At 35.0% G+C, this 12,623-nt stretch overlaps 1 protein-coding gene across 9 annotated transcripts in view; it reads left to right on the top strand.

Annotated features, from left to right (window-relative positions):
- LOC107227535 overlaps positions 1–12,623 on the top strand; it is a 45,300-nt gene that overhangs the window by 26,928 nt on the left and 5,749 nt on the right. For 7 of the 9 annotated variants that reach the window (XM_046744777.1, XM_046744760.1, XM_046744790.1 and 4 more), the window contains 8 exons: positions 128–494; positions 1,505–1,657; positions 2,627–2,971; positions 3,212–3,419; positions 3,809–3,900; positions 4,683–5,234; positions 10,176–10,240; positions 10,328–10,494. In XM_046744777.1, the coding sequence (XP_046600733.1) occupies positions 128–494; positions 1,505–1,657; positions 2,627–2,971; positions 3,212–3,419; positions 3,809–3,900; positions 4,683–5,234; positions 10,176–10,240; positions 10,328–10,494 (1,949 nt within the window). The remainder of the gene's footprint in view (positions 1–127; positions 495–1,504; positions 1,658–2,626; positions 2,972–3,211; positions 3,420–3,808; positions 3,901–4,682; positions 5,235–10,175; positions 10,241–10,327; positions 10,495–12,623) is intronic. The other 2 variants (XM_046744799.1, XM_046744810.1) reach the window with 2 other exon arrangements.

A 12,623-nucleotide genomic window follows, 5' to 3' on the forward strand; every position in this document is an offset into this window, starting at 1 on the left:
AAACATATACATATGTCATATAACAGTATCTGCAAACAGTTGTCCTAGATTTGCCTTTGAATTAGTTTATGAATTGTGTCTTTACTCTGGTTTTTATAACAATATTCGATTTTCTTTCATGTACCAGGCGTACTAGTTCAGACTGTCAAGTCGTGTCTTCCGAATATGACAACTCCAGTCACGAAGCAACACCCGATCATACGCTCACCGAACTAACAGAAACGTCACTGATGCAACAACATTCGAAGTTGAGCCAGCAAAATTCTCTGGACAAGATTGCTGACAGTAGTGGGCCCCAAACGATTGCAGATTTACAACAGAAGCTAGTACAGTTAACAAGCCAACCTTCCGAATCTCTGAGCATAGGAACCCCTCCAATAAGTCATCCTGCTACACCTCATTCTCACCAAACAGCAGGCGGATACGACACATACATGCATACCCTGCAGCAAAAATTGGCCAACATTGGCATGCCTGTTGCTAGTCATTCCTTAGTAAGTATCAACTAGTAGTCGGTACGTTTATGATATTTATTTAATGCGGTTGTCAAGTATTGTGTGCAGTTTATGTAAACTCTTACCAAGGTTTCCATGTAATCTGAATCCTGAGATATCCGGAAAAGATCTTATTCCTTGATGAAACTCCGAAAAGTTGAATTTCATGTAAAATTGATTACCATGTTACACATTCTTATAATTTTCATTTCTTTTCTTGAAATTTTCGTAGCAGTTATATATTTTTTTTTATTTCTAATTCTTACATGGAATTATCCGTGATTTATGATAGATAAAATCAACAAAGGCACACCATCTTTTCTATTTTTTCCTTAAGTTTTATTTTATTCGTGATTTAAATTTATGTGAACCCAGTCAAAATGATCTGCGTTCGTTCTTGCTATTCAGTCTTTCAAAGTTAAAAACATGGTTCAGAGTAAATAAATATTTATCCGATAAAAAAGTATCGACAGACACTTCTATGTTGCATAAAACCGAAAGCGACTGTTTTTCTTAATGAAAGTCATCAGTTTTTCATCATTACCATGAACAAACCACAAAAGAAAGACTTTCATAGAAATGTCTTATTAATAAATCACTGCTTCTTTAATCAGCATGTGATGTAAATGAATACTACAGATTTGCAAAATTGAAATCGTATCATTGGAAAACCAGGAAATGTTAGGAAATTTTAATACAGAAAATTAGTGGCAATCTTAAGTCTCTTCATAATCGCTTGCAAGCCCATAAATTTGTAAAGTATCTGCTGTTGGTTTTAGAAAAAGATTTACTAGATATCACATTTTTCCGAAACTTTACGGTTTCAATAGTTGAAGAATTTCTAACCCAGCATGTAATTCAGGTACAGCTGTGAGGATAATAGATTAAAAACTTATCTTTGTTTACTAAAAACTTGTTCAAAGTAATAAATCATATGGAGTCTGTAATTCTCTAAATACTGATCAAAATTGGACAACTTGTAATTAACAAATGGTTCTTCTTCAACTCAGGGAACTTTGTCTCCACAAACAACAGTACATTCAACGATAGCTGCCTTCATTCCTCATGCTGCATTCAGTGATGTAAGTAATGTTGGCATACCTGTGGAAGGAGTTTTTTATAGCCAAGAACCATCGATCGCTGTATCTGCAACCACACAACTAGTGAGTGAATAATGAATATAATATTTTTTTACAACAGCTATATATTTCTATTAGTTTACCTAGAAAATGGCTGCTATTTTTCAATCATAAATTTTCTGAGACTAGTAATGTATAGTCATGTGCCATGTGGACAGCGACATATAATATTCATCGTGTAAGACAGGCTTCAAACCAAGGGATTCAATTTGTTTGTCTTCCAAATACATATAACAATGATAATTACTTCAACATACTGCCGTTTTGATATGATATTAAAAGTTATTAAAGAATACAAATCAGAAACGTAATACAAAACCTGAAATTACAAGAATATATGCTAAGGTTATTGTGGTCAAGAATATCTTTTAAGTGCATAAATATGCGGTGAAGGCTGAGAAAAAGTTTAATTTCTTGAAAAGTAGAGTGACGCTCTAAATTGATGCAGACCTTAAAGAATTACATAGAAAAATTTCAACTGATAATGTGTTTAGTTTATATAGAAAACTCTAGGTGTGACATGGTTAGGTAAAGTCATTACTCTGAGACTTGACAGATTGTTAAACTTCTCAGTTATCTGACATACTCTGTGATTGGAGCGTGCTTTCTATAATAAATCAGTCGCATGGCATCATGTACAAACTCCAAATATGCGTATAAGAAGTTGGGCATGTTGAATACTTTGATTTCATTTTTTACATCGATTTTATCATGATTGGTAGATGGGATAGAGAGGCCTATGTACAAATATAATCGTAGCTTTTTATTTATCATTGCCTCGATGAACAAAACTTTGTATCACAGTTAATTATACAGTATATCAATTTATTTAACATCGTACGTGCGATAACTGAGTTCACAAAAATTAGCAGTAAATTGTTTGCAATAATAGCAGACTATGCATTTGATTTGAGATTCTCCTGTGTAGGACATTTAGATAAGTAAGAGATCTAAAGAATGTTTAAAAAAATTACTCTCAAAAATTAAACACAGAACTCGGAGTGTACGACTGATAGCCCATTGATTACGGGAGGTTCAGAAGCAATGTCACCAAGTAAGGAGAATGTCAAAATACGTTCTCAAAGGCCAGGATCTCGTTTACAAGAATTGGAGCAAGAATTGGCAAAGATTCATCATAGAAGTCCATTGATAACTTCTTCGCCTTCACAACCTTCTACACCTCCTGTGCCCACGGGACAAATATTTCCTACACAACAAACACAGCTCGCTGCCGTTCACCCTGTACCTATTGCTGCTATTTCACCAAGCGTCATCAATTCTAACTCGGGTTCCAATACCCCTATCAATTTGGAACAAACTATCGATAATGCTCCTGAGGCAAGTAGATATTTATTGTTGTGCGTAAGTGTTCTATGTGAGACAGAATATTAATGACTCAGTGAAATGTTAAGGATTTTAACCTTGAAAAGTTCAAAATAATGATATTCCTTGATAGTATAAAATTTCTTGATAGTAGTAGCAATTGCATGAAATTCATTCATTCGCATCTGAAGACAGAAAAATTTATCAAAGTTTTCCTAAAAATATTTTAAAGTTTAATTTAAATTTACTTTACAGCAAGCGATATCAGATCAACCAGTAAGAAAAATATCGAGATTCATGGTATCTAAAGTAGCTGGGCCACCTCCTGTTGATGCTGTACCAACTAGTCAGCAACAAACATCGTTGACAAGTTCTGACCAACAAAGACAACAGCAGGAGGAAATGATGACAAGGCGTGCCGGCCGATTTAGCGTAACTACTCATCATATGGAAGAGATGCAGTGTAAGTACGAATTGATCTTACATGAAAATAAGGCTATCCTTTATTTCTACTTGTAAATGTATTGTATCAAATCTGAGCTTAACCCCCTCAAAATTTACAATTGATCTAACCCATCTAACAAGGTATAACATCCTGGTTTTTCGAATTTTGTAAATCAGCTCGAGTTTATCTAGTTGAATGTAGAAGTTCCAATGAGATCGTTTTCTTCGTAGAGGAACATTCCAAAATATTATACTTCCATTGATGATTACTTATATTATCTTGGATCGTTGTACCAGTTCGTGTTGTCTAATTTCAAGAATATCACAGTACCATACCTATACATATTCAGAAAGAATAACGTATAATAAAGTACATTGGAAGTATGATTTGTTTCTGATTTTTTATAGGTACAGGTATACCAGTTCAAGTGCTTCATAGCAGAGAAGGCTCCTTACCGCCTACTTCTTCCGCCTCATCCATCGGCACCCTAACGACTGAGGTAACCTTTTTATTTGCTTTCTTATTAAATTCATATTTTCTTAATTGTAAATTATCGATGGACCCACAATATTTATTGCTCTTTAACAAAGTGTTGTGTTGTGCATTTTGTAAATTACTAATTTGAAAGGTAATCATGTATGGCATGGTAGTAATGTTTTGGTATTAATTTATTTAATTTCAATTGTCAACTGAATTCTTCGTACCAACTAATATAGATACCAAAGAGTCATAAAATTTTGACTATTACGCATAATACTAGAATATTTTTAGTTAGGTTCTCTTGTGCTATAGAATCATAGATATTGTACTTGTGATTTTCCGTCAATGAAATTACAATGAACAATACACAAGTGAATTAAAAATCGTCCTAAAAGAAAATACTGTCTCAGTACCATGGGCCGAAATATCAGTATTTTTATGGTAATCTGAGATGTTTTGTTGATTACTGTTACATACTGCCACCGCTACTACTATTCCGACTACTACTTCTATTACTACGAGTAAATATATGTGACACAAATGGAACTATATGTCCAGCTAGAAATCAGCGATATTATCATCAAAGTTTTTGAATGATATTGATTTGAAAATATTCTTTTAATTTGTTATGCCGTACAACTGCAGCACTTTTTCTTGTTCCAATATTTGACAATCGCGTGAAACGCTTCACTTCTATCTTGTTCTTCTATCAATAGACAACTTTGAATAGGTCCCTACATTCTTTTTTGGCATATTTTTTTATTACAATATGTTTGGGGTCTATTTTTTGGGGCTCTGTAGTCTCCAGGCAGATTGGTGGACTCTCTGAGGGTGAGCAGTGAAAGTTTGATGGTAGCTACGCCGCCGGGCACCAAAAGCTTTCCCTCCTCCTATTCTTCATCTTTTACCTCTGACTTGTCTTCCCATTATAATTACCAAAGCCCTATTTCCAAAAAACAGTATAGTTTACCTACATCACCAAAAACCGATTTTAGACTTCCCGTATTTCAACCTCAACAACGTAATACACACACCTTTCCGCAGACAACTCTAAACACACAAGGTCAAAAAAATGCCTCAATTCATAACGCGATATATTCTACTCAATCTCTAGACCAACAAATTCAAAATATATTTTTGTTAAAACCCCCTCCGGGCTCAAAGCAGCATGTGATACCACGAGATGCTGTTAAAAACGCGCATGATTCTTTCACTCAATGTTCATCTCCTCAAACTCAGCCACAAAAAGACATCCCGCACGATCCTCTGAACCTTGGAGCACAAGCTGAAAATTTGTCGCCCATCACGAATCGACTCCAGGATAATACTCTGCAACATCCTTTGCAAAATCAGGTACAGCAACAGTTACCATTGACAATGCGACAACAGCAATTTCAGAATGTAAATACTGAGCAAAACGCCTCACTGCATGTTAATAATGCACAAAAAAATTTGGGATCAATACATAAAATTAATCATCATCAAACGCCAATTATCAGTGCCACCTATCAAAGTTATCATCCTAATGGAATCTTGAATCAGATACAAAACGTACAAGCTTCTGGGTCATACAATGCACATAGTACATCCACTGTGTCAAATGTACCATTCCAGGGCACTCTTAGTATGCACCAAAATAATGGAGGCGCTACTTTAGGTACACAAGAAGCACGAAATTTTCAAAGCAATCATCGTATAAAGATAAATCCATCAGATTTTATTCAAAAGCCTGTTTCTTTTTCAAACATCCAAACCAATATTGCGATGCCTGCAAGCAGTATGATAGCTGATAAAAATTCGATGGATGATATTACAACTAGATTTCAATTCGGTTTTCATTCCTTAGACATTAGCAAACCTAATGAAACACAGATTGGCAAAGATATCGAAGGTACATCTCAAAACTGTCATGAGTCATTGAACTCTGACTCCACTAAAAGTGCATTTCTTGATCATTTTTTACCTCTGAAGAGAAGTTTAATCAGTGAAAAAGTATTACCTGGCTTAGAAAATAATTCTACATTCTTCAATTTTGCTTCGAATTTGACTACTGGGATACCTAATAGCAAAACTGCAAGCAAAACGTCAGCTTTAAATGCAAATACTAACATACCGACCTCAGCTTATTGCACCCCTAAAAATCGGACCACCATATTGGAACCACTGTGCAAAAGTGACTTAAACTCTTTGTCAGTACAGTTTTCCAGTAAGTCAACAGTAAATATACATCAAGAAGAAAGCATATCTCGTGACATGAATTCTATCCCTCTAAACGAAAATCAAACGCATAAGAGATTTGCAAAAATTCGACAGCCTGTATACAGTATGAAAAATTTTGGCGACACAGTGTCTTCATCATCGACTGAGTCAAATAGGTCTTATCTGAAACCAAAATTCGTAACTGAATGCTATGACAAAGAACCTACTGTATCCCAGGGAAAAGAATTTGGGTTTTTCCCAAAGATAATACCCGGAATGTCATTAAGATCGCAGCATGTTATCGATTATAACAAGAATGCGACAATTAAAAATTATGGTATGTCTAGTACTTACTTTAAACCAAAGTCAAAACAGGCTTATGAGCAATATCGTGTAAAATATGCTAACGAGCAACATATTAGAAATATAAACACTGTTAGGTGCAGCAAAAGATTTGCTGATTCTGTTACTGATTTAAGAACCACTTCACCTCTCTCACATGAAAATAGGTACATTGAAAAATTAACACAAGAGTCGAGATCCCCAAGAAGAAATAACCGGCTGCAGGAATTTACTAAAAAAACCAACTCGGAATCGGACTTAAGATCTCCAAATTTTTTCACGTCAATTAAACAAGATCTTCCGGAAGCAATCAACAAAACACACGATATCGGTGATTCTAGAAGAGCATCCAATTCAATTTCCGATCTCAGATGTTTTGGTAGGCAACCTGTCGGTTCTGGAAGACCCGGAGTGATATCTAAAGAACTGAGAAATTCAAAATTCGCTCGTTCCACAAGCGATTTGTCACCAAATGAACCATGTTTATCAAATGTATTCACGAAATTAAATTCACACAATTTTGTAAGCGACGAAACCGCAAACCTAAAGGAAAATAATCGTCTTGCCAGATCAATGATCGATTTAAGATTGTCTGAGCCAAATGATCCAAGTTTGTGTAATTACTGTAATACACCAGTTATTCCAGACATAAACAAATACCGAAGTAGAAAGCAATTTGTCAAGTATGGTGAGAAGCAAATTGAAAATTCAAGGATTTCAAAATTGGAAAGACAATTATCTGGTGGGCCAATAAGACTTCGAAGAAAATCAGTACTTGTTTGCGATTTATTTGAGAAAAGCAATGACTATGAAGAGAGAGCACTTAAGCGTAGAAAGTGTTCTAATACTCCACTCCCTGATTACGTCCGCCACAGAATCAGGCCAGTAAAACGTACACATAGTTACAAGTTATGTGAAGATGAACATTACCTCACGATTCTTGAGCAATTAAGAAAACACCATGATCCTTTTTTGCAAGAAACTCTACAACAGGAGTTGGGACTTCCAACGAATCATTTGAGCTCTGATTGCAAATGTAATACATCACCTGAACTTCACAGGAGAAACAGTCCATCATTGATGAGATCTTCACGTTACGAACGGCAAAATACCGTTTACCTAAACCATTTGATCCATGAACCCAGACACTTACTCAAAGCCAAATTAAAACAAGCTAAAAGTTTAATTAATTTGAGTCCTGGATACATTGATTCGTCGAAAAATTGCGAAAACAGAGTTAATAATCCCAGAACGATGTTTGAGAGAAACATCGGTGCAAATCATGTATATCACACAATACACGCAGGAATGAAACTTCCTAATTTTTCAGCATTACTCAACTCGCAAAATACATACAATTCAGATATTATAAACGGTGATTGTGATCTTGAAATATCAAGTAACGATGGATACGGTACTTCAAATCATAAGTTTTTACAAAAAATTGGTAATAACGAAAGACAAGTATATTCAATAAGTAAAAAAGCTAGAAACGAATCTTTGCATCCGTTGAACGTGTGGCAGACTGAGCAAAATGTTAACATAGAAAAAGAAGCAGATGCATTATTTGATAGTAATGATGGTGAATTCTTTCTGAAATCCAGGAACAGTTTTAACTTGTTAGATGTACCGCAAAATGGACCAATAACATCAAAAAGTTTTTTTGAATCCGGAGATTATAGTACAAACTTAGAAATGTTGGACATCAAGAAGGAAAAAGAAAATGATCTACATAGATATTGTTATTCTCCAGGAAGTAGTTCACTATGCTCAAACACATCCTTTCCCCGGTACAATTTAGAGAAAATCAGGTTTTTGCAACATCAGTTCCAAAACACAACTCCACCTTTAGTAACTGAGAATAATACTCTTATTCCTAATTATAAATCTATGGTGTCCGGCACAACTGCCTCGCAACGGGCAGCACAACCACATCAGAATCATGTGGTGCATAGGGTAAGACCACCAAGGCTTAAAAGAGAAAATATTGAAACTACATATCATGCGCCATATTTCTAATGAAAAACAGATTTCTCAAGTGACATAGTGCAAATATTGAAATTGGAGGTTCACTGCCACTTTTCAATAAGTTACATGTTAAAAGTTTAGACATAGCAATAACGTAAACACTGTATATAATAATTACAACATAAAATATTGTATTAGTTGGAAAAGTTTTCAGTCTCGGTAATGCAATATCAATAGTACTTGACTGAAAGAAGTCTGAGATATTTCCATCATTTATTATAAATATGGCCTAGAATATGTTATGATCAAACATGGAACGGTAATGCTAAATACTCGTGTGATCCTTTGTGGTGAAGGGTGCGATCTGTATACGTTTAACTGTCAGAATATTCATGTGTTATTCCTTAGCCAAAGTCATCTATAACAATATTTCCCAACCTTCCCTTTGTGGCAGCTCTCAACAAATTTCAATGGAAAAACTGTAAATCACTTTAACCGAATTACTTTTTGGATGAGATGACATTTTTTAAATCTATAATGAGGTTCATTTATGTATTCATTAACTAGGGTAAATTATAATTTAGTATTGCAAAAATCAGTGACTGGAAAATATCGACTCTGATTATTTTTAGATTAAAAATAGAATGCAAGTAAGCGTATCATCGATATACTTTTTTATCGTAGACAGATGATGAGAATTTTTGTAATAGTGCAACAATAATATGGGGTTTCAGATTTAACTCATATTTTCTATTATACTAATTTAACGCTTACAATTATTCATATCTCTGTAACTTGTGCACAGCAATCAACTTGCAATAAGTCCACGTGTACAGAGAAGACAACATCGAAATATTCGTTCTAATGACATTGTAGAAATTTACACATGGCATGCTACTTATCAACTTATTTGCTTATATAGAGCTTAGCAACATTGCGTCTTTCTTTACTTTTAGTCACTTATATAATTTCTCACAGAATATCATACCATTCCCGCATCTTTTATGCTTCGATAAAAACAGCTTACTTCAACTATAAATTACATCATTAAACAATTGTAAATTGAACAACACATCCAGCCCTATTATAACAATCCAATTTTTAAATTACTGCTTACTAGATGAAAAATTTATGAATTGTGTAGTCAAGTACCGTTACGATACACTTCACAAACTATGTTGGTGTAGCAAATGATTTCTCGATCAAGTTACATGTTACATATTTATATTTATTTATAATTTGATAGAAAAAGAGACAAGGGGTAGGTGAAATGGAGTGAAGTATACATCGGGACAGTGATTATTTGATTGACAAAAATATTGAAACCAGATTAAGAATCGTTAAGTAGATGAATATTCAAGAACTGACAAATGAAAAACTGGACATGTCTTCGAATTGAGTCAGATTTGTTGGGATCACCAGTATACATATTTTTCTATCTGTGGCTGAATGTGTTCATATTAAGCAGCTATCACAAATGGGTATCTTATAATATCTGTGGTGTTAGGTAAAGGAGCAAGTATTGAGAGAGAATGACGGAGTCGTGAAGATTTCGTTTGCCGGTTAATAGTTACAATTCAGATGAAATTTTCCGAATTATCTTACACTGTCTCTGCTATGAGTTTCAATCTTACTCAAACATATAATATTTTTTCCATATCTGATACTGTATAACTTACTCAAACTTGCTCGATATTCAAATTGCAACTTATGATGTGATTTCGATTCATAATTGCAACACAGCATTTGATCTTTATGTGAAATTATGTATTGTTAATGTTTCAGTCTGAAAAAGATGAGAAGAATCAAGTGTTGACACCTAGCGAGGAGTATCAGCTTCTTATTAAAAGGTATGCCTTTAACGTGCATTCAATACAATACTAAATGTTTCTACTATTGTAAGTATATTTGTATATTAACGTTTATTCTATGTACAGGCAAACAACAGAGTTAGAAACCTTGCAGCGCAGACACAGAGAAGAATTAGAAAGATTCCAACAACAACAGCTACAATTATTAATTCAGCAACAGCAACAGGCCAGCGCCTTGCATCAACACCAACATCATCCCCTGCTCTACCACACAGTTGCCTCAACAGTTGCAGGTTGGTATGAGGTTGACATAAACTTTTGAAATTGAAAACTTGACATTCAGATTTAGGTGAATATTAGACTGGTCCAAATAAATCGACTATTTTTTTTTTTTCAAAGTCACTTGTTTAATAATTGTAGGAAGAGAAAATAAGACGCCTGTTATAATTTGAGTCCTCAATATTAATATTTAGTGGTTCCTGAAAGCAATTTTTCATTTTCCATTTAATTAACACTATAAAATAATTTTAGTTATTTCTGAATTTTGTAGCACAGTAACGAGGCATTCGACATAAGTATCTGCTACATATTTTTGTAGGGAATTGAATACTCTACGAAAAAGGTCTCTTCTAATTTGTTGATAGCTAAATTCTGTCAAAAGTTATTCAAGGTTAAAGTTGAAATCATGTAAAAATTCACTTTTTTCGAAATGAACGGCAAAAACACTAACTTATCGCAAAATATTATGGTTTTTTTTTGTAAAGCATTTCAATCGCTATAAAATCCTGTCATTCAACTAATTTTCAACTTAAACAAATTTATTTTTTGCTAAAAAAAAAGGTGCTTTTAAAGTGGAATATATTCTCCGATTTCCCTAACACTTACAAATACTCACCCATGTGCTCTAGACCTCGGTTTTACTCTAGAAGAGCTACGCACAAGCATTAACAAATGTAAGCTTAACAAATCACCCGATCTAGACTCCATTAGCAATGACTCTGAAAGAATTACCAGAAAACTGGATCCAATATCTTCTTTTGCTATTCAATAAGATCTGGGAATCCGAAGTAATACCGGCGGACTGGGCAAGCATTGTTATGATCATGATGTACAAAAAAAGAGACATCTCTGCTCCAGCAAACTATAGCGGAATCGCTCTAATTAATAGTATCGTGAAAATCTTCACGCAAATACTCCACCTCAGATTAAGAAAATGGGCAAATGAAGCTAAAATCATCCCTGAAAAGCAAGCCGGATTCTGCAAAGGCAAAAGCTGCGTTGATAATGTTTTCCTGCTTTTCAAGCGCTATTGCAGATGCAGCTTCGGTTTTCGAAGATTGTCGCGTGCGCACTCTTTATAGATTTTTAACGTGACTTTGACTCTGTGCCTCATGCTAAGCTTTGGTCAAAGTTTAGGTATCCCAGTTGCAGTGTCAAATTCATACGATTAATGAAAAACTTTTACGAGAACGTTGCAATGCATGTCAGAGTCAACAGAATACTGTCAAAACCTATTCCAATTACCGTTGGAGTGCTGCAGGATGAAATCCTAAGTCCTTTACTTTTTAACCTATATGTATGACCTGGTACAGTTCTATATATCCGACAATATGGAAGGTCTGAGCCTTGGGGGAACCAATGAAACTATCATGCATCTGTACACCAACAACATTATGCCAACAAAACCAAGGTAATTGTGTGCAGAATTTCGGGTCGTAGCAGAAAATCCGACAAGGATTCCCATGCCAAGGCGCCAAACTAGAAGTTCTCAAATCGTACGAATGAACGGTGTACCCTTCAGCTGCATGCTCCAGGGGGCTTTGGTAATATCTGATGCCTCCAGAAGATGCAGGCAGGTTTCAGGAACTGTACTGCCAATACTATCGCGGTTAAAAGCAAACTCTCTTGACAGAGTAAGACCAAAATGTGCGGCAGCATAGCCCATTCAACTCTCCTCTACCTTGCCCACCTATAGGGACTGAAAGAAGATTGCATGGAAAAACTTGAAACGGCACACTTGTACTTCTACAAGCAGTTACTTCATCTGCCCAGATGCACACCTAACTGTGCACTACGACTGGAGCTTGATCTGTTGCACATCTCTCTCGAAATATTTAAGTCAGCTTATAATTGGGTCAACATGATCCTAGAAATGCTAGACACGAGACTACCCAAAGTATATCTTTTTCGACTTATTACTTTAAGCAACACTGGCCTTAACTCAAACAAGCTTAACTGGACTTAACAGCTAAAAGAAATCCTGCAACTCATAAATGAGGACGACATTCTTGACAACGTATCGCCATCCCACTGGAAAGACATCAAAATCACAATCACGGAAAAATTCCGGGCCTACTTGCAAAATAAAGACCTGATCAGGTATGCCCAATCGAGCTCTTGCCCCAGACCATTCTTCACAGAT

Source organism: Neodiprion lecontei, chromosome 1 (genome assembly GCF_021901455.1).
Source record: "Neodiprion lecontei isolate iyNeoLeco1 chromosome 1, iyNeoLeco1.1, whole genome shotgun sequence".
NCBI classification, from domain to species: Eukaryota; Metazoa; Arthropoda; class Insecta; order Hymenoptera; family Diprionidae; genus Neodiprion; species Neodiprion lecontei.